General features: G+C 43.9%; 1 protein-coding gene across 1 annotated transcript in view; it reads right to left on the bottom strand.

Annotated features, from left to right (window-relative positions):
• The window catches only part of TRPM2 (transient receptor potential cation channel subfamily M member 2), a 60,617-nt gene that overhangs the window by 32,718 nt on the left and 3,217 nt on the right, over nt 1–24,682 (bottom strand). The window contains exons 3-11 of the mRNA XM_054982772.1: nt 21,204–21,372; nt 17,783–17,963; nt 17,495–17,661; nt 10,655–10,835; nt 10,118–10,179; nt 8,447–8,647; nt 5,564–5,666; nt 4,637–4,758; nt 1,855–2,205 (exon numbers count right to left, since the gene is read on the bottom strand). Coding sequence (XP_054838747.1) covers nt 1,855–2,205; nt 4,637–4,758; nt 5,564–5,666; nt 8,447–8,647; nt 10,118–10,179; nt 10,655–10,835; nt 17,495–17,661; nt 17,783–17,963; nt 21,204–21,372 — 1,537 coding nt within the window. The remainder of the gene's footprint in view (nt 1–1,854; nt 2,206–4,636; nt 4,759–5,563; nt 5,667–8,446; nt 8,648–10,117; nt 10,180–10,654; nt 10,836–17,494; nt 17,662–17,782; nt 17,964–21,203; nt 21,373–24,682) is intronic.

The following is a 24,682-nucleotide window of genomic DNA, read 5'->3' as shown; positions in this document are numbered from 1 at the left end:
GTGTAGCTCTACTCATTAGTTTTTCTCTCACTTTGCTTTCCTCATCTCTCTATTGCTGCCACATATCCACCTTTTTCAGGCTTTAAAAAAATTGGTAATAGCTATAGCACTACAGCATTATAACATGATAACCATCTATTGTAACAATATATTAGTTCCCAGCTTTCATTTTTTTTAAAAAGTTAGCCTCTATCTTTTCTGGTTGCAGCTATAAGAAGAAACATGCAGCCAGTACATTATTCATTCTAAATCTGCAACCAAAAGGGCTCAAGACTTATTTTTTTAAAAAAAGAAAGCTGGTACCTAGTACACTGTTGCAATATATCATTAAAAAGGTATAACATTATAGTAAGATAATTTATTCCTATTTTTAAAAGCTTGAAAAGCCCTCCAGTGGAGGGGTAAAATGGCTGCTGGGGTGATCAAGCTAAGAAAAATGGTACTAATGAGGGCAGGACTGAAAAAATGCACACCTTTCCATCCACATGACATCCAAAGACTCTTTGGCTATAATCTTTTCAAAAATATTGTATTAAATTATATTTGGAAAGGACTACAGCAAAGCAGGGGAAAACACAGAAGCAGAGGATGAAATCATGCAGATGCTACCGGAAACAGTATAGCTGAAGGGAAACCTCCATGTAGAGCAAAACTTCCATGTAGAATTCTATTTCTTTTCTAACCTCTCCAATCATGTTTTTAAAGCACTACAAAAAGGAGCAAAGAATCAGAGAAGGCCTTCTCCAAGCGGATATCTTTTTCAAATCAACTGACTTTACTGAAAAATGGATCCCTTTAAACATGTAAATAAAAACGACATTCAACCACAAAACCAGTCATACTAGATGCTTATCCGGTAATTCTGAGTAGTACCAACAAGGGGAAACCTCCATTCAACCCAATCTAACAACCCAATCTTTCTCAACCCTGGTTTGATAAGGGAGAGATCACAGTCAAAGAGTGTCTGGATGCCATATTGACAGAAGGTGTGCATTGTTGCACATGTCAGATCCTTGTTTATTGACTCCGCCTCCATCCATGCGGTCACCATTGCCCTTCCCTTACATTCTACTGGAAGGCTTTTTCCTTTTTTAAAAAACTGGTAATTGTTATATCAGTATAGTGTTATAATAATATAGCAATTACCATTTTAAAGCAAATAAACACCCTCCAGTGGTGCTTTGGCAGAGGCAATAAGACCTGCAAAGACCATCGTCACTGTGCGGAAGCAGCCTCAGAAGGGAATTGCCATTCAGCTACAGCCACAAGAAGAAAAAAAACAAGGAGCAAACCAAGTCCTGGTGCAGGACTCTCTGGATGCTTTTCTCCATCAACTTCTTTGATCTTCTCTAGCACTATCTCCTAGTATAACAGGGGAGAACAGCAGAGGAATTTGAGGGGACATCAACCTTGGATGGCTTTTAGCCGCTTGCAGGAAAGATTTTGGGGTGCAAAGATCAAAAACGATCAAAAAAGGAAGTGTGGATCAAAGTGCAGCACCAAAAGGTGGAAGAAGAGCGGTTCTAAACATTATAGTCTGAATTCCTAAATGCCAAGAGAAGAAATCCCCAGTATTGAGTGTCTCACCTCAGCTTATTCTGCAAAGGGACAGCAAGAAACAGTGACAAGAATTAAGGCCTGCTTATATTACGAACTTAGCAAGGATTGGTGCTGGGCTGAAAAACATGTATCCCTGGGATATTGTGCAGGGGCCACTATTAGGAGAGGAGAGGGAAAAATGGAGTAGGTATGGATAAGGAAGCCCTATGATAGAAAGAGCAGACAGGTCCTACTGTAAGCTAGAGGGACCCATAAGAGGCTTAAGGGGTTAGCATCATTACAGAAATAAAGTACATTGAGCTTGATATGAGGCACGGCGATGGAGAGACGAGGTCGCTCGGTGTTCTTCGGCTTGGGGTATAGTGGCTGTGTGAAGTCCCCCAACAGCTCCCTCAGCACCTGGGATACATGGTGCAGCTGGACCCTGGGCACTCTGGAGAAGGCTGAGCGCTCCTTCTCTTCCAGCAGCACCTTCTGCAGCTTCACGTGGAAGACACTGGAGGCCACCAGGTTGTCATAGAGGTAGATCAGGGTGTCCCAGGTAACAAACTCCTTCAGGCGCACACCTTGCTCCAGAAACAACTTCACAAATTCTGGCTTGTTGGCTATGAGGGCAGCGGCCATCATAGGATGCAGATCACAGGGCTGTTGGCCAGGAAAAGAGCCAGAAAGAGACAGTATTAATACAGAGGGATCAGGCCTGGGTTGGTCCTCCCCATGATATAGAAACAGGGAGAGGGTCTAATGAAAGGAATTTCAAAGGCAGGAAGGAGGAAGTGAGCAGGAAGCTGGAGCCATCTCTGATAATGGCAGTAGCTGTAGCTTAAACATGAAACCAGGCAGAACACAGCTAATGGGAAGGGAGCAGTGATTACAAGCTCAGCTGTTATGTCTCCCATTGTGCCTACTTTATACCTCCATGAAAGAAGGAAAACAGTGGCTAGCTCCAAGCAAGGAAATACACTAGTGTTTTCTGTGGATCATGATTTTCCTGTCTCCCCCTGGGAACAGGGAAGTAAGAGCCATATTGAGCTATCACGGGAGTGGAATAGTACGGAAAACACATTTGCCTGTGGAAATGCTTGTGTGGATCCAAGCCAATATCCAGAGCCAGAAACCCCAGTCCAACCTCATGTGGAGACAATACCTTCTGTTTCAGTAAAGAAACCAGAAGTTGCTCTGTAGTCCTAGGAGATTAATCACACATGATGAATGTACAAACTGCCAAGGTTAATGTTTAGTAAGGGTGCAGCCCAGTTCTTCATCAAGCCAAAACTAAAAAGCAACCTTACTGTTGCTGCAACAATAGAGGTCAAATAACTCATGCCTCTGTTTCTAAAACCCTCAGAAATGTGAAGTGTTGTTGCTGGATGCAAGGCTACTTGCAAAGAGTAACATGGGAATAGAATCTGTGAGAGAAGTGGGGGCAAATCACATGGTCCACCCACTCTGCCCTTATCTTCCAGAGCCTTTTGTTGATGAGAGAATAGCTGTCCTTTCCTTTTATTTTCCACAAAGCCAGCACAGCCAACATTCATTCTTTGTGGTGGTGACCTTAGCAGTTTAAGGAGGTTGATGTTACCTCTTCAGTTTTAACTGCCAGGACTCCCATACACCACATAGGGACGTGGCATGTGGTGGGAGGCATATAGCAGAAGGCCTCCTGGCTCAATGCCTGCTAGTGCCTGAGGTGCCAGTGGGAGGAAATGGGACAGGGGGAGGACCGTGCACCGGTATCATGCCAACATACTTATGTCACTTCTGGTAAAAACTGGAAATGACTTGAGGATGCTTTAGCATTTTACAAAAACTCTATAGTTTTTGTAAATCCTAGAGAGTAAAGATATGTTCAGTTTTTACCTCAAGTGACGTAAGCACACTGGTGTGTTAATGTTGCACCTGGCCCCAACCTCCAGTTCCTCCTGGGGATTGTAGCTGCAGCCTGACACCACATAAAAGCAAGTGACAACATTGTTAGGATTCACTTCCAGACTGAAGAGGTTTTAGTTGCATAAAAGTTCCCTGAGACTTTTTGCTACCAAATTTTCCCTGCACAAATCCTGTTCCTAATTCATATGAAGGAGGCCCATCAGAAATATTCCAAGATCTGCAAACAGCGTAGCCATTCATTAGGGGTATTCTGTATTTCCCATGAACCACAGAGTCAAACCACACAAGACAAAATACACTTGAATTACACTCAAATACACTCGAATTATAAAATACACTTGAATTACCCATGTAATTCGAGTGTATTTTGTCTCATGTGATGAGACCCAGAGTGAGACCTCAGCAAACAGGAAAAGAGTTACTGTGCCAATGTCTTCGCACTTCTTTTTGTCCGCTTCCTTGCAACAAAAGATAGTATCTATCTAACTCATTTTAATCCTGCCCTTCCTCCAAGGAGTCAGGGCAGTTTACATAGCTTCATAGTTTTTTCCTCACAACAATCCTGTGAGGTAGGTTAGGCTGAGGGCCAAGCTACAAGTGACAAATGACACTTGAACAGCAAGTGTATTTCTCCCTGTTCACTTGCCCTCCACTCAATCCACTTGCTGTTCAAGTGTCATTCATCACTTGTAGCTTGGCCCTGAGAAGGAATGACTGGTCCAAGGTCTCCCAGTGAGTTGTATGACTAGGCATTTGAACTCTGGTCTCCCTGTTCCTAGTCTGATCCACTAACCATTGTCCCATATTGGCTGTACTGACACGATGTGTGATGGGATGTCATCCACCTGTGCATCTTTTTGTCCCTCTCAGCCAATTACGTGACTTATATGAAGCCAATTATGCGTGGCAGGAGAGGGGATACACACATTGCAATGAATGCATGTCATATGTTGTGTTATGGTACATGTTAAAAGGATGGAAAAGCAAAGAGACAAGGAACAGCAGCAACTTGAAGTATTTGGTAACATCTAATTTTACCTTCCAAGTCAGCTCTCTGCCTCCATAAATCAAGAGACATTCTTGCAGTCAAGACCAGCCTGGTACTTCTGGATCCTACACTAAACCATGTGGACAGAAAGAGGATGCACTCATTGCCAACATGTCACCCAAAACCTACCCTACCCACCTTCCACTCATGATCATCAGTGAAGATCTCGCTTCGGGCAATATCCACCCTGTTCCACGCTACTGCAAGCCTCAGCTGGTGGTCCCAGTTCTCATGGCCAAAATGATCACGGTATCGGGAGGCTGCAACAGATATGTAAAGAACACCTGAAGCTATCTCATTCTGAGTCTGACCACTGGTCCATGAAGATTGGAGCGGTCTACTTTGACTGACAGTGGCTTTCCGGGGTCTCAGATTGTAGTTCTTCGCCTCCTACCTAATCCTTTTAACAGGAGATGGTGGGGATACAGCCACTATACAGCCACTTTGAAGACCAGGGAAGCAGCTTGAGTTGGGGCGGCGCTTAACCTGCATTCTGTAATTGTCCCTCCCTCCCCTCAACCCTGCAGAACAAACAGCAGCAGACTATTTAAGTCAGAGAAAGGGTATGGGAGGAAGGGGTTGAAACACTCCTACTTCAGTGCCACTTCCCAGTCTTCAAACCAGCTATGAGCTTGATGCCCCCAAATACCTAAACAACAAATCCAACTTGGCCTTCAGTTAAGCTCTACACAGACATTTCTTCAAGGGCACAAATCTTCCAGCTTTGCTTCTGTACAAATGTACCTCCTCTAGATTCAACACAGACCACACTGCACCCATTCCACAAGCTATTCACATTGTTTTGGAGGTTTATTTTTTCAAGCACCAGGTACCGTTGTATGCTCCAATACTGGACACTTCTGGTTTTACTTTGCTCTTTCACTTTTTCCTTTTTACATTTTGGGGAAGTGTGGGTGATAAACACAAAAGCCAAGCAACACTGGGCAAATCCAGCTTCTGTTGCCCATCAGAAAAAACAAATCTATCCAGAGCCAGATTTCAAGCAGAAGAATGTCCACCTGTCCAAAACAGCTGAGGTTACGTGCATCTGTAGCAGCAGCTCACCTTTGAGCATTGCTTGCAGAATGGCCACGTCAACATCCTGCTGCCCATCTTTGCCTTCCCTGAAGACGGTCAGGAGCTGTCTGTTCCGCACAATATCTTGGATCTGCAAGAAAATGGAGAACTGCAGTAACCACATTAAGTAATGAATTCTCTTCTCTATCAAGATTTCATTGCACTTGCCTCTCTCCAGCATCACTGTCTCTCAGTTTTCCCAGCGACATACTGACCTCCAGTGCATCTGAGTTGGATTTTTATAATTGTTAGTTGGGAAGAGCTGGCTGGGACTTTATGGTGCCCTGAATCCTAGATGGCTGGAAGCAGCCTGGGAACCAGGTCGCTCTCTCAGGAGGGAAGGCAGATGCATCTTTTGATCTGCAGTCACCCTGCTGCTGGGCAAAAAGATTTCCTAGGTTTTTCGGATCCTGAACTTTAAAAGTGGATTGGTAACTTGTCTGAGAGCCCACATGGGTTGTTCCCTTAAAAGGATGCTGTTCGTGTGTGTGTGTGTGTGTGTGTGTGTGTGTGTGTACACATATATGTACATATATGTACACTCTTACCCATCTGCTCCTGCTGGGCTGGTGTCCAAAAACTGTAAGTTGCTTTTAGTTAGTATTCTGTTCTAGCTTTATTTTCATTAGCCTGCAACCTATAGTCCCTGCTTGTATTTTACTTTAGAGCTGTGAAATAAAGTTATTTAAAAGTTGTTTAGTAGAAATAAAGTCATTTAATAGTTATTTCGTGGAAATAAATTTAGTAGAACTGCAACAATTCTGCTTGCACATCCAGACCACAAAGCCAGAGCTACTGTAACCCTCCTTGGGGCAGTTTTTCCCCTGGACAACATCCCTGGCACAAGAAGGGACCCCAAGGTACAAGGGACTAACAACCATGGGTGGTGACACACTATGAAAAGAGGGGCACCAGTGCCTATGTTGCAAGGTCACTGTGGAGAGATTAGAGCACACAACTTCCCAACCTCAGCTTCCCAGGCAAAGGCCATGTACAGAGACAGAAAGCCTCCCTAGTCAGCTGGAGCAGGGAAAGACTGACATTATTATTTATAATGTATAAAGTGTAATCTATGAACATGGAGATTTATAAAGTCCAAATTTGTGATGAGAAAAACAAAAAAAAGATAGGAAGGAGGTGGGGATAAAGAGCAGCAGATTGTGTTTCATTCCAGTTGCGTGTACCAAAGCTTAAATTGTCTCTACATGAGATGCCTTGGCACATGTTCGTCAAGTGTAGGGAGACACAACGTTAACCGGGAAGCGTAGTTTAAAAAGACAGAGTGGGCAGAGATTGCTCTTCAGAGCGTTTGTTAATTTCATCTTTGCCTCCCCCTAAGGCTCTGTCAATTTCTTCTCTCCAGTCTAAAAATGTGTGGGATCACAACAGAGGGCAGAAAGGAATGGAAATGGGCTGGAGCTGCTTTCCAGAGCTGGGTTTGGACTTGGAGAGGTTGTAATGGGCTGAAGTTTCCCTTCTGACATTTCACAGCCCCTTCACATAACTCCAGTGTATAGCAAAGCCTTTGCCCTACTGCCACCTCTGTCTTTTTAAACTACCCTTCCTGGCTAACATTGCATCTCCCAACACGTGTTCTTCATATGTTAGATGTCTCGTGTAGAGAGACTCTTAATTTCAGTAGGTAATGGGGATACAAAGGTTTTCTGTCTTCATATCTAGTAAATTTTCAAAGCAGACTGTTTAAGAGCATCATATAAGAAGGAACCCAGCATGCTGTAGTGGTTAAGAATGTTAGACTAGGATCTGGGAGACCCAGGTTTAAATCCTCACTTTACTGGATGACCTTGGGCTAGTCTCAGACTAACCTATGTAACATTAGTTGTTGTTGCAAGGATAAAATGGAAGAGAGGAGAACTTTGGAATCCCATTGGGAAGGAGAAGTGGAATATTAAAAATCTAAACAAATAAAAGAATGTTAAGAGTTCAAGGTTCCTCAATAAGCTTTACCATAACCATGTAAGAAGAAGGTATAAGGCTGAAACAATTGTAAATTTGTAGCTGAGGTCAGTGTTGAGTAAGGGACTTCCCAGATCACAGTTCATACTCAAAGCTACTACACTACATTACATGGCAGAGGTCTTTGTTCTTTCCAGAGCTGGGACCCACCTTAAACCCTTGAGCTGCAGCTTATGAGCCATTGAGCTATTATCCACATGTTGCCATGACCATTCCACTTCTGTTTTGTGGCCCTAATCTCTGCCCCTTTTCAGGCCACCATGACCAGCCTACCTATCCTGCCGTCTGAGAGCCAAGCTACAAGTGACACCTTACACAGGTTGGACACTTGTCAGCTTACCTCAAGTTTTGATGGGAAATGTAGGTGTCCTGGTTTTACAGCTTGGCTCTCCATTACAGCTGCAAGACCAGGATGCCTAGTTTCCCATCAAAACTTGAGGGAAGCTGACAAGTGTCCAACCTGCGTCAGGTGTCACTTGTAGCTTGGCTCTCAGAAAAATCCAGGTCACTGTTCTGAGGAGCAGCAGGTCTTTCCAGAAAGCAGCAAAAAATGGCTCCTTTAGGTAGGCTTAAGACCTAGCAGGAAGGGCTGTGAGTGTGACCCACCTGAGCATCCTCACCCATGGGTTGAAGCCTCACTGCTGCGTAGGCTATCCACCAAGTCATAGGCTTCTTACCTTTGCAGTGCTGAGCAAAGGTTTCCTCAGGGAGTGTGGAAAAGAAGTAACCATTTTATAAGTGCACATTTGGCAAACCGGAGTAATATATCAAATTTCTCCTCAATATGTAATTAACAGCAGCAGAAATAGAGACTGCAACAGCCGATCCTTAACCCTGGATACAACTTTCCTAATGAAAACCTGTAACATTTCCACATTTATTTTTCAGCCTTACCTTTTTGGTCCACTCCACAATCATATTTTCAGTGAACTGCTCATAGCTGTCCTTAAAGAATATGCTCAGTTTTTTCTGAATCAATTTGATGTTAATTTTGGAGTTGGGCAGGTTAGCCACTTGAGCAATGACATCAGCCACACGCCCCGAGCCCTCCACAATCACACAAGGGGTGCCGTTGGTGATTGCATTGTAGATGGTCTGTAGGAAAGGAGAGCCGGAAGTTATTTAAAGCCAATTCCTACCACCCCCCACCCCAAAGGTGGGAGGCCGACATGGCATCGCCCCCTTCAACCACCGAATGCCTGGTGGAACAGCTCTGTCTTACAGGCCCAGCAGAATGATAATATGTCCCGCTGGGCCCGGTTCTCCATTGACAGAGCATTCCACCAGGCTGGGGCCAGGACTGAAAAGGCCTTGGCCCTGGTTGAAGTGAGGCGGGCTTCCTTAGGGCCGGGGACCACCAGTAAACATTTATCTGCTGATTGAAGCGGTCTCCGGGGAACATACAGGGAGAGGCGGTCCCAAAGAGTCCCAACCTGCTCAAGGCTTTAAAGATAAGAACCAACACCTTGAACCTGATTCGGAATTCAACCGGAAGCCAGTGCAGCTGGCGCAGGACAGGTGTGATATGTGACTGGTAGGATATACCAGTCAAGACCCGTGCCGCCGCATTCTAGACCAGTTGTAGTTTTCGGATCAGGCCCAGGGGTAGCCCAGCGTAGAGAAAAGACTCCCTTCATGTAGCACATGAGAAACAAAGGGTTAGCATAAGCATCCCCATGACATCATACTAAATGCAGAGAGTTTTGTACGTGGGAAAGACTTTAAAAGTATAGTCTTCAAATAGTCTTAAGTTCTGCAGTCCAGAATCTTCCCACGACACTGCATAATGGACAGAATGGTTCTGAGCAGCTTTAGAGCTGGCAGGGGGAGTTTGGGTTGTGGTTCGCTAGAAACACTCCAGATACAGCCACTCAAGGGGAAATGGAGTTTGATGCCTTTAGGGGCGGCCATTAGGGCAGTGACTGAAACTGCTCCTGCAGCACTACTCCAGCTGATGGCTGCTGAATGTAGGCGGAGGTACTTAGTGTAGGCTGAGGTAGTGACATCCAGCTTTACGCGTGTAGCCATGTTGGTCTGCAGTAGAACTGCAGGATTTGAGCCCAGTGGCACTTTAGAGACCAACTGGATTTTCAGAGTGTAAGCTTTCATGAGTCAGAGCTCCCTTCTTTGTGTCTGAGGAAGGAAGCTCTGGCTCTCGAAAGCTTACACTCTGAAAATCCAGTTGGTCTCTAAGGTGCCACTGGGCTCAAATCCTGTTGACATCCAGCTGTTATCTAGCTGTGCACATGTCCCTCACAGACTACCACATGAGAACATGTGCCCAGTGTACACTCACCAAAGCATACTGGTTCAATATCTCTTGTTGTAGAGAATTTCTTTGCCATTTGTGATATAAATGGACACATGTAAATCAGAACACTTTGTTGAGTACATATATTGCATCAGCTATTTCTACACAAATACCCCGAAACTGGTTCCAGCCAATAGTCGCCCCACAGAGACATTATGCACCTGAGGTCTGCAGTTGTTAAAAATAGTAATATTCTCCTATACAACATTTTCTTTTCCAAAATGAGCTGCTCTTGTGCCCATTGGAGTACTTACATCAAGAGTCCCAGGGCCACCCTCCAGGACTACACAAACAATTGGTATCTTAATGGCAACTCCTGTGAGGAAATAAAGGTTTAGTCATTTCTGCATGTATACAGCCGTTGTTCTTCCCTTCCTGCCGGTGCCCACTGGCACGGGTTTAATAAATAATCTGGCACCAGAAACCACTCTATAAGGCATCTTCAGAATGCAGAACCACATGAAGGACACTGCAGGAAACACGGTCTAAATCTGAAGAAACTGCTAGTCCTCTTCTCAATCATCATCAGCAACAATAGGCCCAATTGTGCCCTAGGATAAGGATATTGCTCACTGATCCAAGATTTAGGTCCTTTCATCACAAAAAAACACCAGCTAGGAATCACTATCTGACAGAGTAAAATCACTGTAAAAAAATATATTAAGTATAGTGATATTTCATTGGACAACAGCAAGCCAATTCTGTTTCTAAGGCCAGACAAATGAGGTGATATTCCAGTATTAATTACACTTGTGGCTCCAGACTTTGTCAGCAACAGGATACCTCCCTACCTTCTTTCACCTTTGTTTGCTCTGAAATAAACTTCTCAAGCTGGGTCCTCAGGGGGATCTCCACGCCATATTTCCCATGTGTCCCGTCATCTACTAGGATGAAGTGTGAGTGGTTGCTGTCCAGGCAAGAGAGGTTCCCTTGGCTCTCCTCATCTAGCACATATTCTGCTGGGAAACTACCCTGCAAACATTAAAAAAAGAGAGTAATTTTTGGAAATCAGACCTTTAGGGTGAAATTACAGATTATAAGGAGTTCTGTGATCATTTTCAAGTACTTTGTTTCTTTTATTGGTTGTAGATGCTGAGGCTGTGATACATAGGGGGGATATTCCTGGGGGAAGAAGATTTTTAAACTCTGTGCTGCCCCTCATCACTATTTTCATGCTGCTCTGACCACTCCACTAGGGAAAAAAAACGTATTAGTAGATTAGAGGTGGTGATTCAAGTAGAGGGGGAAACTATATGGAAGGAAGGATTAAGAAGCTCTTCTTTCATTTCCAACCTCAGTGGACGCAATCTGTAAAAGAAAAAAAAAGTCATTTAAATACAATCCCACTAAGCCATGGAAGCTTGCTAGGTGACATTGGGCCTGTCACTCTCTCTCAGCGTAGCCTACCTCTGTTGTGATGATAAAATGGAGGGGGGGGGGGGGAGAATGATGGAAGCTGCTCTGGGTCCCCATTGAGTAGAAAAGGCAGTGCATTGATACGGTCTGATGAAAAATAAAATGTGTATTCTACCCAACATTAGGTATGTCTGTATACATTAGATGTTATTAAAATCTTTCTGCCAAAAAAAAAAGAAAAGAAAGAAAAGGCAGGAAGGCAAAAAGGCAGGAAGTAAGGAAGAAATAAAGACGGTAGGATTCTTTTGTGCATGTTGCAGCTTCTTCCTAATGCCAAAGAAAACATGACTACCATGAGAAAAGTGTTGTGATCTGCAGAATATAAGAAGAGACGGTTCATTCTTGCCCCTTGTTATTGATCTCACATCTGACAGTCTCTTTCATCTGACTTTTCCTCTTATCTCTATTGGGACTGTATTATAAAGATTTAACATCAAAAGAGGAAAATGCTGAGAAACCCAGTTGCAGATTTTAGATTTCTAATATTAAGTAACAACAAAGTGTCACACCATTGTGGCAATATGCTTTTAGGATGTTTACCATCAAGAAATAAGAATCAGCATTCCATTCTCTTATTTCTAAATGACAGGCTTCAGTACTAGCACTGAGCCACAGTAAACCTATCAATGTAGAGCTGGACTGATATTCATGGCTGTGGGGGGGGGCACTACCAAACAAGTCACACAACATACTAGATTCTGTCCCTATTTGCACTCCACTTCCAGCTTGTTTTCTCCCATGCATAGCTTTGCACATGGTCAAAGAAGACCAAGTATATGCATGACTGATCTTAAGAGTTAATTCATGTTAACTTTGTTTGGTCTTTGGCCATTCCTTTTTCATTATAAAAGCCCTTTTGCAGGAACTTTGTGTACAATAAATTGTATTAACAGATTCAGAGTCTCTCTACACAACATTTTTGACCTGTGTTCTTCACAGGAAGTGTAGTTTTAAATGACAGAGCCAGTGGAGATTGTTCTGGAGGGGACAGATTCTCTCCCAGCCCTCCACCATCTCTAGCATCTCCCCTTCCGGGGCCTTTGCCCTGCTAAGGCTCAGTTATTTCAAAATTGTAAGCAGTAAGGGTGGCAGGATAAAAGATCCAGAAGAGGAGACAGTCTGGCAAGCCAGAGGCAGTGGAGGGCATTGAGAGAATCCATCTCCACTGGCTCGTTTTCAAAACTAAGCTTCCCAACTGACATTGTGTCTCCTGACACTTGACAGACACGTACCCTGGCATCTCGTGTACAGAGACTTGGGTTAACTTCAACTGCTAACCTTTTTAAAGTTGAAATTATCCCATAATCTTGTCACAAGCTACTCACTTGATCCATTTTGCAAGAAAACTGAATAAAAATTTCAGTCCGTGTGCATGCATTTAATTGTGCAAATTTAATGTATATTGTAAAAACTATCTTATATTCCAGGTATAAACATGTGTATATGAAATATATGAAGATTTATTTCAGGACAGAAAGACAAGAGTCAACTGACAGAAATACTAGTCTCAGACTCTGAAGGGGCAAAGTAGCCAGTTTGGTGTAGTGGTAAGAGTGCAGGACTCTAATCTGGAGAACTGGATTTGATTCCCCACTCCTCCACTTGAAGCCAGCTGGGTGACCTTGGGTCAGTCACAGCTTCTAGAAGCTCTCTCAGCCTCACCCACCTCACAAGGTGTTTTCTTGTGGGGATAATAATGACATACTTTATAAACTGCTCTGAATGGGCATTAAGTTGTCCTGAAGGGCAGTATATAAATTGAATGTTGTTGTTGTTGTTATTATGCTATTAAAATATTTTTTAAAAACTTGGAGCAGGGTTTCTCCAACCTGACTGTCATTGGGCTTAGTTAGATGACAACTGCTGGGAACTAGGTTTCCAGGCCCTGCAGGGGCCCAACTCAGACTGGGACCATGGTATGGAGGAAGGAGGAGTTTGAGCCTTCCCTTGTGCCATTTTCTCAACTCAAAATGCTGGGTGAGGAGTTATTTGCCCTAGTGGAGGGACTGTACATGCAGCCTGCAATGTGTGTGCAGTTCCCCAATAGGGCAGAGTAGGGTTGGGGAAACCCTGACTCAATGTGTTTAAAAACATAGTGCATAGTTCATCTATGAGTGTTGTTAGTATAACAGAATTGTGAGGCCATGGAGATTCCACTGAAGATGTCTACACAGGCAATTATGTTGTTGCCAACCCCCCCATTTTTACCTGCAACCCCCGCTCCCAGCCTGAATGTATGTATTGCATGTGGACCACTGTGAGCAAGCTTCAGTCCCTGAGAGGCAAGCACCGAACATGGGGAGTAATTGCTGTGTTTTGGGTCTCAAGTTAGATCTTGCAGCAATGATACTGCCAGCAACAGCAATAATCCTGCAGCAGTGAAACACCCAAATCAGACTTGATTCATAAAGATTCGGGATTTCCGGATCAAGCCCAGCATCCTGGGCTTGATTTGGAAATGCCGAATCTAAGCTTCCCAAAGAGATTCGTATTGCTTCGGATCACAGGGTTTTAAATGCCCCTTTCCGTGCCGCTGCACAGCAGCAGGGAAAGGGGCATTTAAACCACGGATCAGGTGCTTGGCGGGGAAATCTGCGGTTTCCCTCCTCCACCTCCCATCGGGTGAAATAAGCAGCGGGGGCAGGGTAGTGTGTTGGTGTACTGTGAACCTTTATGGAGCACACTGAAGCAGGTCAAACAAGGGATTCCTGAAGCGGCTTGCCACTTTGGAAATCCCTTATTTCCAACCCTTTTTTCTGCTTTGGGTTTCCCGAAGCAGGAAACCCGAATTTTTTTTTTGCACATGCCAAGTGACAACTTTTGAAGAAAGTCTTTTGCAGGAGATACTGTGAAGAGAAAATGACAGCCAATGAGTAGACCTGTGGATCATGCCTTTCCCGGGGTGCAATCGCTCTGAAACTTGGGGGGGGGGGTCTTCAGAGGACAGTGAGGACTATGTCCCCTGTAAATTTGGTGGGTATTGGACATTGGGAAGGTCAGTTTGTGGGGTGTTTAAAGGGCCCTGCCCCTTGCACGTGGCAGGAAAGGGCCCTTTAAACTATCAGCTGGCAGGCGGCAGGGGGGAATCCCCCCCTGCCACATGCCAGCTGACAGTTTAAAGGGATCTTCAAAGGGCCAGGTAAGTGGGTTTGAGGGGAGGGGAGGGTGGGGGTGGGGGTGAGTTCTGGCCCCTACGAACAACGAACATGTCCGGGAACAATTCATGTTCATCTATGTTCGTTGTTCGTGGATGGCACTGAACAACGAACAGGGTGTTTGGGGTTTTTTTTCCATTCGTGCCCATGTCTACTCCTGACCCCAACAAGTATGTGTGTTCAGTTGTAACCCTGGAAGAAGCCCTGAGGTAGGAGCTCTGTTTTGTTCACCTCTATGATCTCTCAGGCAACATGCTGCCTGGGACCAGTGTTCCCGCTAATGTGAGCACGTGAGCAATCGCTCACAGCTTCTCAGATGTAGCTCACAGATACTAACCCTCAGGCGGCCCCGCCCTCCCAGTCAGCCAGCATCTGCAGGTGGGCCCTATAGGGATGGAGCAGGGATGGAGCCTCATCCCACTTCTCTCCTCCCTTCCTGGCTGTGGCTAGTTTGGCCCCCAGGGGGGTGCCAGAGAGCACCTCCAGCCACTGCTGGCTCTAGCTGGGGAACAGAGCAGAGCTGAGTGATCGGGTCTGGCCTGACTCATGCAGTCTGAAATCGCTAGGATCCCCTCAGCCCCAGAGAGCTGTGGAGAGGAGGTAGTGTCTCAGCCACCACCATGGTGAAGGCATCATTTAACTTGCCCTTGGTGCAGAAGGAGGCTGAAAAAGTAAGCATTGACTCACAAAAGCTCATCTTGAAATAAATGTGCTAGTCTTTAAGGTGCCATTGCGTGTCTGCTTTATTTTGTAGCAACAGACTAATACAAGTACCCCTTTGTAATCAGCATGGACATATCCATTTTTATACAGAAATATACACTGATTTTTGTGGCCCTTTCACCTAATGGCTTTTATTGTTAAATTTTATTGTTAAATTTGATTGTAATTTTTTTTAAAAAGGAGGTGCACTCAAAACTTTAATGAAAGTTGTTGTTTCAGCTCACAAAGTAGATTTTTAGCTCACAACACTGCAAAGCTTAGAGGGAACATTGCCTGGGACTGCAGGAGAAAGAGAAGCCAGGTTTGATATCACACTGAGAAACTGAGATCAGGCTTCATGAACAGAAAAGCTGACTCATGGACAGAAATGCAAGTTCCCCTGGGGCCTGGACACTCCCTTGATAATCGTTCTTGGGCTTTCAACATACAGGCCATGATTAAATATTAGAGTTTGCTGAGCAAAAATTGACAGAGTTCTTTGAAGACAATCATAAGTGAGGCCAGAACATAGGGTTACCTGCTCCAGGCTGAGAAATTCTTGGAGATTTTAGGAGTAGAGCCTGGGGAAGGCAGAGTTTGGGGAGAGGAAGGACCTCAGTGGGGTATAATTCTATAATTACCACCCAAAGCAGCCATTTTCTCCATGGGGAACTGATCTCTATTGCCTGGAGATCAGCTGACATTCCAGAAGATATTCAGCCAACATCTGGAGGTTGGCAAACCTAGACATCAGTGATCTCCTAGCCTTTGTTAATCAAAAGTACCACTCAGGTAAATCTATCAAGCCATACCCTGCCTTTATCTAAAAGGCCTGAGACAGCCACTAGTCAGGTAAACTAATCACTCGAGGCTGACTTTTCCATACTTCCCCCAAACTTTTAAATATTTGGCGTTCTTTCTACCTTTCAGTCCCCTTCTCAAAACCACTAAAAGCGCATAAAAGCCACCTCTCAGAGCTAAACCGCACAAGATGAATTACATAAGGATGCTAAAGTGAAAGGAGACGCAATGTTAGCCAGGAAGCATAGTTTGAATTTCACCTCTCTACAGAGCCGGCTAGATCACTCCTCAGAGGGTTTGTTAATAACTGACAGTGCTTCAGGGAGGCAAAGAGGAAATTAACAAACCCTCTGAGGAGTTATTTTTGCCCCCTCTGTAGAGAGAGGCGAAATTCAAACTACGCTTCCTGGCTAATATTGCATCTTCCTTCACTTGAGCGTCCTTGTGTAATTCGTCTTGTGTGGTTTAGCTCTTAGTTCTGAAAACTTTGTAGTTGTTTTCTGGATTCTAACTGCTACCACCATGGTTGGCCCACTGTTGCTAAAATCACTGCTCCTGAGTTTGTTCTGAGCTTCACCTGAATGGAAACAGGTGCCCAATGCACTGGATCTCTCCTCTTTTGCTACACATAAATAGGAAAGGTATATTTTTTTGCTCCTCATCTTATCTATCTCCCCTTATTTTCCAGTTCACTCTGCACCATACAGAGAGCTGGGATTTTGCTTCTCTCTGTTAGTTTCTCATAGCTGGAAAGACCAGACTCTCACTTCTCTTCTGTCCCCACATTTACATGTTTAGCTCTGGTTCGTATTTTCTGGGTGTTGTTAGGAAATATGCTATTTACTTGTGCTTTGTTTTAATATTTGCTAGTGCTTACTCAGGATAAATTCCTTTCCCCCTCTCCTAACATTATACCAAATCCCTCAATAAACTCCACTTTTCATCTGTTTCTGTTGTTCTTTTCCTACTGAACCTTGCTCCTCATAGATACTTACAGCTGCCTCGGTAGTTAAAAGATCCCTGCACAAACAAGCAAGCCAACATCCATGTCAGTCTGAACACGTGTCCACATATTCATAGGGGTGCAGTAAAAACATTATTGATCTCTTCTCACCTTCCCTATTAATGAAAATGCTGTTCTTAAACATGATAATTGATTCATGAAATGATTAAACTAATATACGTAAATAATGCCAGCCCTACTTATATCAGCATTTTGAAATCAGAGCCCCAAATGAACCTAGACTAGTCTTACCAATATTTGCTTTAGAACTTGTTCCATTGTTCTCAGTCTCTCCCTTGCTGCAGTAGATACTGTACAACTTACAGTCACAAAGCAGCTTCTATGGTGGCATCACTGCCACAGTCTTATTACAAGTTGTCATTATTTCCACACACACCCCACCCCTGAATGTAGTGGACAGTGCAACCCTATGCAGAGCAAATCCAGTCTAAGCTAATTAACTTCCGTGATCTTAGACTGGAGCAACACTGCATAGGATCATCCTGCACATTAACAACACTCCTATCAGGAAGTCTGAAGGTCTTTTGCCTCACCATGGGGCAGATGAGGCTGTTGCGGTTGTGCACAGTCCCCCACGTTGCGATGCCAATGGTGACAATCTCGCCTTCCTTGCGGCTACTGCTGAGGCTGAAGTCCCGCACCGCTTCCCCAACTTGCTTCATAACACCAGCATGAGAACCACCACTGATGATCCAAGCTCCTGTGGAACAAAAAATATGACTGGACTGGCTCAGCTGCCCTATTTCTCTTGCTTTTGGAGTGGAGGGATACACAAAAGGCCCGCTTGTTCCAGCTGCGTTTGGGACAGGAAGCCACCTTACCAGTTGTTTGTGCCACTTTGACAAGCCCCCTTCTGAAAATGTTTTTCAGTCTCAGCTTCATGTTGAAGTTTTTAGCTCCTCCCGTCACAGATATTAAGAGGTTTGGTACATCAAGGCCCCAGTGTTGTGTCATTAGCTGGTAGATGAGTCTTGGGGGAGTGTCAGAGGAGACACGCACAAACTGCAGATGGAAAACAAAACATATAAGGGATCTATTCCCTAAATCTAGTCGGTATGCAAGAATATCCAGACTCACAAGTGTTCCACTCGCTACCATGGCTTTGAAAACAGTAATACAAGGTCATGATGACTATCACATTCAAAACCCTTCATGGGCAACAATAAAGCAAAACATGTCCAGTTGTTTCTACCTCCAGTGCCACAAGGGCAAATTCTCTCCCACATGGGGATATTTTATATCTCCCCTCTAACACCACAGAGGGGAGGACTTTCCATCTAACCTGGAAGAATGCCCTCTGTTGGCCCAAGGTCTCCAGCAAGGTAAGGTAGGGGACGGGAGCTACAATATATCTAACATTTTCTGAAATCATAAAATTCAGAACATTAAATAAAGTCTTCCTGCCGCTCAATGTATGACAATCTTTGTCTTACTGTTGCTTTAGCTTGATCATAGCTCATTTCTAGGATAAATTGTGGAGAAAGTCTTACACTCAACAGCAGATTCTAGATGCAAGCTTGCATTAAGAGACCGAGTTAGATAGTTGGAATATTGCTCTTAAAATTTTTTATTTCTCTCTCTCTAATGGTGTGAAACAAGAGGAAGGTGGACCCAGTGTTGTCCCATACAAAAGTTGGTACAGTGATTTTACTTGGAATAACATAAGGGCAGCTGGTAAATGATGCCCTTCTTTAATACGTAGAAATTTTACTATGCCCTGAGTGGATTTATGACCAATTGTGGCTACACGTTCACAGTGGGCCCTTTTTGACCCAGACAAATGAATAACCCCCCCCAAATACTTAAGACATTGAACTTGCTGTCCCCTATGTCCATTGATACTCCATGACCTTATTTTCTAGCTCCTGCCAAAGGACATGATTTTGTTTTTTGATAATTAATTCCTAACTGATTCTCTTCACAATAGCAGCTAAATGCCATAAGCACTCTTTTAAAACCCACTGGGGTTCTGGAAGTATTACCGTATCATCAGCAAATAACAGTGCCGGGATCTTTCTATCAGTTAGAAATATAGGGGAACTGTTGCTAGATTTGACCAAGAAAACCACAGAAGATGTCTTTGCACACAAAAACAGGGCTAGAACAGCCCCATAGCTAGACATGCCACAAAGGGAGTCTAGAGGCCTAGAATAGAACAACCTTGGAGAGAGGCATGAAACAACGGAGTAACGCAGTTGTGCGGCCATATGTAGATTAGAAAAGCTGTCTAATTTATATCAATAGATACAACGTGATGAAGCCAAGGTGCAGAGAGAAGCTGTGAATGACAGGAATGTCTTAACTTCACAGGAGTGGAGATATTATTCAAGGATAGGTGTACTGGTTGAGGGCTGAAAAATATTCACATGTATGAAAAACATAATGATAATTGTAATATAATTCATATGTATGAAAAACATAACAATAACTGTAATAATAATTTTACATAGCTTTTGTTAAGATAAAACGTAGCAAGAATGAACTAACAATTTTTATATATTTTAAGAAGATGCTTCAAATATAGATAACCTTGTCAGATGTTTCAAGTTATAAGATATGATTTGAGGCCCTTTGTGGCCACTGTGGTGAAATACATTACTCCTCTGAATTTGTACCAATGCTTAATTTAATTGGGTCTGTACTCTGAACAGGTTACAAAGTGCCTTCAATTGGCTAAGAGGGGAAACAGAAAGAGAATGACTTACCCAGCATCTAATGCCTTAGAAATACAAATGGCCCTACTCAGAGGAAAGACAATAGGCATACAGGTCACTCCTGTACCAGAGTCTCTGCCTGAGCTACAGAGCTGCAGGAGGCCAAAATACTGAAGGGTCCCATTCTTGGAAACAAGAAGCTCTCTTCAGTGGTTGGTCATTTGCTACGAGGCTCTTCTTTTAGCTCTAACCTCTGTTATTTGTTATTGCTCAGTCTCCATCTGACTGCAAGCTACTCTAAGGAGTCTTTATGTTCACCTGAGCTCCATATTGAGAGCATGTAGCTGAGACTACCAGGGAAGAGACCCAAAACATCAGACTGAGATAAAGGATGATTTCTTGGTACTTGGAACTTGAAGAATTAATAGCCTATCCTAATTTTCCATTGTTTAAGGTAAGTAGAGAGTTAGGGTCAGAGGACTGTGTGTGAACAGAGTAATTGTGAACAGAACATTGGACTAGATGGGCCTTTGGTCTGATCCAGCATGGCTATTCTTGTTGTGGTTTTAGCACCTTTCCTTTTTGCCCTTGCTCAGTTTGTTGTGTCTACAAAAACTGAATGCTCTTTTATTTCTTTATTACAATTTGAATTTTTCAAGTCTGATCTCTGTGATCCATGTTAACCCCTATTTAGTCTCCTGTATAAAGAGGTCATAGATCCTTTAGCTGTGTTAGTCTGCAGTAGCAAAATAGCAAAGAGTCCAGTAGCACCTTTAAGACTAATCAACTTTATTGTAGCATAAGCTTTTGAGAGCCATAGCTCTTTGTCAGATGCATCTGACGAAGAAAGCTGAGGCTCTCGAAAGCTTATGCTACAATAAAGTTGGTTAGTCTTAAAGGTGCTACTGGACTCTTTATTATAAAGGTGTGATAGGGGGAAGAGCAGTGATCATTCCCTTCATTCCCAGAGCGCACAAGTTAGTGTGCTAGTTCTCGCAGTAGCTAGTGCAATTGAAGTGGGAGACATGAATATGAGGCAGAGCCTTTAAGTGGAAATACAGTAGAGGGTGCCTAGGAGCTAGCCCCCAGTGGATCAGAATGGTGGTATCAGAATAAACGAAGAGTAACCACCAGGAGTGCAGGGAAGGGGAAGCACTGAGTGGAACCTGGGATGGGTATGTGCCCTCCACACTTGACAATAAGGGCTTGTGAGACCCTGTTTCCTAACAGTTGCTGTCAGCTTTTAAAAAATCCAGGGGAGAAGTGATCCTAGGTCTCCCTACATCATGTCTAGCTTGGGCCTTTGTCCTTATAGGTGAGGCCCAAAGAATACTACAATGTAGATACAGTGTTTATAATGCCGTAAAACAGGAGTGAGGGTACCTTTAATTTTTGACCTTGCAGCCTGGATGTATAACCAAGAGACTTAACTGCTAGATTTATTGATCTCCTGGCCTTACTATCTCTTCTTACCTTCTTAGTCTTATCACTGGAAAAGTTCAAGTATTAACAGCTGTGAATGCTGACTATTATGTTCAAGCAATAAATCACAGCCCTCTCTATGACAGAGAATCATGCGCAAACTCACCTTTGCTACTTTTTGCCCTAAGCCTGTGAAGCAGAGGTCTCCAAAAGCATCTGTTGGTACTTCTTGGATGTGTCTTCTGGGGTCCCATTCTTTCCCCTGGAACATGGCAGGCTTTATAGCCTCCTCTGAATGCTGTTCCCTGAGATAGCCACACTCACACACTATTTTCCTGTAAGAAAACATCATCAGAATCTCAGAAATTGTTGGGAGTCTTGCCAGAACAGCCTGCTGTATCCACAGAAAAGCTACAGATAAATCTAGATGCCTTTTCTGCACCAAAACAGTCCCATTACCCATGCTCAGAGCTTTGCTGTTTACCAAGACACTATTGCACTTATTAAGCAGATTTTCCCAGAGGATGTAACAGCATTATTCCATCATTGTCTGACAACCAGTTACTTCCAATGGGATAACGAATTCTATGAACAGATGGATGGGGTGGCCATGGGGAGCCCTCTCAGCCCAGTTATAGCTAACTTCTACATGGAACATTTTGAAAAAACAGCTCTAGAATCAGCACCCCACAAACCTAGTGTATGGTTCCGGTTTGTGGATGACACATTTATCATTTGGAGCCATGGGGAGGAAGAATTGATGGGGTTTTTGAATCATCTCAACAACATCCACCTGAACATACAATTCACAATGGAGAAAGAAATCGAGGGAAAACTCCCATTTCTGGATACCTTGGTCATCCGCAAAGCAAACTTTCAGTTAGGTCACAAGGTCTACAGGAAACCAACTCACACTGATCAGTACTTACACAAAAACTCCAATCACCACCCCCGACAGAAAAGAGGCATAATGAAAACATTAGTGGATCGTGCAAGACGGATATGTGAGCCGCACTTTCTCAATGAGGAAATTAATCATCTAAACCACGCACTTCAGGCAAATGGCTACTCCAGAAATGAAATCCGAAGAGCAATCAAACCCAGGATGAATCAAACAACCAAGGAAAAACAGTCTCCTACAGGAAAAGTGTTTTTGCCATATATCAAAGGAATTACTGATCAGATGGGAAAGCTTATGAAAAAGCATAACCTTCAAGCAGTATTCAGACCCACCCGAAAAATACAACAGATGCTACGATCAGCAAAAGACAGTAGAGACCCCCTCACCTCTGCAGGAGTATACTGTATACCCTGCAGCTGTGGACAAGTTTACATCGGGACCACAAAGCGTAGCGTCCAGACAAGAATAAAAGAACATGAAAGACACTGCAGACTTGGACAACCTGAAAAATCAGCAGTGGCTGAACATAGCCTAACTCAAACAGGGCACAGGATCTTATTCCAGGACACCAAAATACTGGACAACACTTCCAACTACTTTGTCAGACTGCACAGGGAAGCCATTGAAATTCACAAGCATAAGCAAAACTTCAAGAGGAAAGAAGAAACCTTAAGAATGAACAGAGCATGGTTTCCAGTTCTGAAAAACACCAGGCTAACAATACCCGACAATAGCCCTGCAGAGAAGAATAGCACATCAAGTACCAGTCCATATGCAAAAGAACCTCCTCAGGATACAGTGAAGCCTCCCGCCATTAGCATTCCACACCCTGGGAAACTCTTACAGGATGACTCAGCTCAACCCCACCCCTCCTGAGTAGATATAAATGACCTGCCAACATCTTTTCCACACTGTGACACTGAGAGATCTCTGTCTTTTGGTGCTACACCTCTGAAGATGCCAGCCACAGCTGCTGGCGGAACGTCAGGAACTACAATGCCAAGACCACGGCAATACAGCCCGGAAAACCCACAACAACCATCGTTCTCCAGCCGTGAAAGCCTTCGACAATACTTTGCTAGAGTTGTCAAACTGCACAAAGATGCAGCTTCTGGGCCTTTAACCACTTTGAAAAAGGATGACTTTAGGCATAGGGAGTTTATGAGAACTGGAGATATTCTACCACCTAGCAATCTAATGTGCTGCAGGCTAAAAAAACAGAAAATGTCAGCAGCTGCAGATTTTCCAAACCTAAATACTTGTAAGTCTCATTGATTTCAATGAGAAAAATTCTTTCTTAACCCTCCCATTTGCACTTGTTTGGCTTACTTGTATTCTGAGTGTTAGGTTTGTTTGTTTGTTTTTAATATTGTACCATCACCTTATATACTAATAGCCAAGTAACTCTGATCTGACGATATTTAAATTTGGTGATTGGAGCCATGAATGGACAAGATAAATCTTCCTACACACCAGAAAAATGCCCCAGGTTTGCAGAAAAAACTGAAATCTTTAAAAAAATAAAAACCCTATGACAAAAAAAACCCAAAATGGTAAAAGGAGTGCCTGTACCTTTAACCAAATGGCTTCAGTGGCTGTTGCTAGGCAACTATAACAGTTTAGCCATTATTCCAGGATGGGTTGCTGTCCGTAAAAGGCAGGGAGAGAAGGCAGGGCTCTTTCCACAGCAGTTTTGGCTTTGAGAGAGGACTTATCGGGGCCAGGTCCAGAAGCAACCACTGGCCAGATACCATATGACGTACATGACTCATCCAGGCCCAGCTGCTTGCTACTGTTCAACAGCAGCCCCCTCCCCCCAGCCAGTGCAGTGTAGTAGTTAGAGTTTTATGGTAGGACCTGGGACACGCAGGCTTGAGTCACCACTTTGCTGTGGAAGTTCACTGGGTGACTTTGTTCTAGTCACACCCTTCCAGCCTAACCTACCTCTCAGAGTTGTGAAGACAATATGGAAGCAAGTAAAATGTTGTAAGCTGCTTTATGGAGAAAGGCAGTATATAAATGAAGTAAATTAAGAAATCTAGGTGATGATGGGAGGCAAATAAAAGCTGTTTAGTGGGTTTGAGCAAGAGAAGGATGTAGGGGAAAATAAGCAGGAAAATAGCATGGGGAGGGAGGAAGGAGGCAGGGTGAGGGAAACATGAAATAGCATGGGGAAAGGAATACAAGAGAAGTACCCCCCAGTCATTGCAGGTTCCCCACCAAGCAACTGGGCCATAATGGGGAAGAGGAAAGGTAAGAAAAGGTGACAGACAAAGTTAAATGGGCAGGAGAGATGAAAGCAGGAAAAGAGGGAGAGGCTATTGGAGGGCAGTGAAGAGAAAGAGGACATGGTGGAGGCAGGGGAAATGAAATGCCCCCTTGAAAGACCTTGCGGGTCCCCACTTTTCTTACATACTAAAAGCAAAGTGATCAGAAGATACTTAAATCCATGGATCAAGGCAACTTGGTTGCAAAGCAGATGCTTCTGCAAGCTTGAGGAACCACTAAGGGTTGTAGAAAAACCTGAACACCACCTAAAATACATTGAGAGGGGGTGACCCCCCCCAAATAATAGCAAGTGTAGAATAATGCCAACCTCTGGTTTCCACAGCTGAGGAGGTGAAGCTGCTGCCGCTGCTGCTGCTGCTGCTGAGGACTGAAGCTGGGGCCTGTTGGGGAGTTGCCCCTGCCTCCGTCACTGAAGTGATGAAGCTGGGGCAAGGTGCCCAGCTGCCTGGTAAGTC

The sequence above is a fragment of the Eublepharis macularius genome, chromosome 6, assembly GCF_028583425.1.
Source record: "Eublepharis macularius isolate TG4126 chromosome 6, MPM_Emac_v1.0, whole genome shotgun sequence".
NCBI classification, from domain to species: Eukaryota; Metazoa; Chordata; class Lepidosauria; order Squamata; family Eublepharidae; genus Eublepharis; species Eublepharis macularius.
This window is presented reverse-complemented; position numbering and strand designations above follow the sequence as displayed.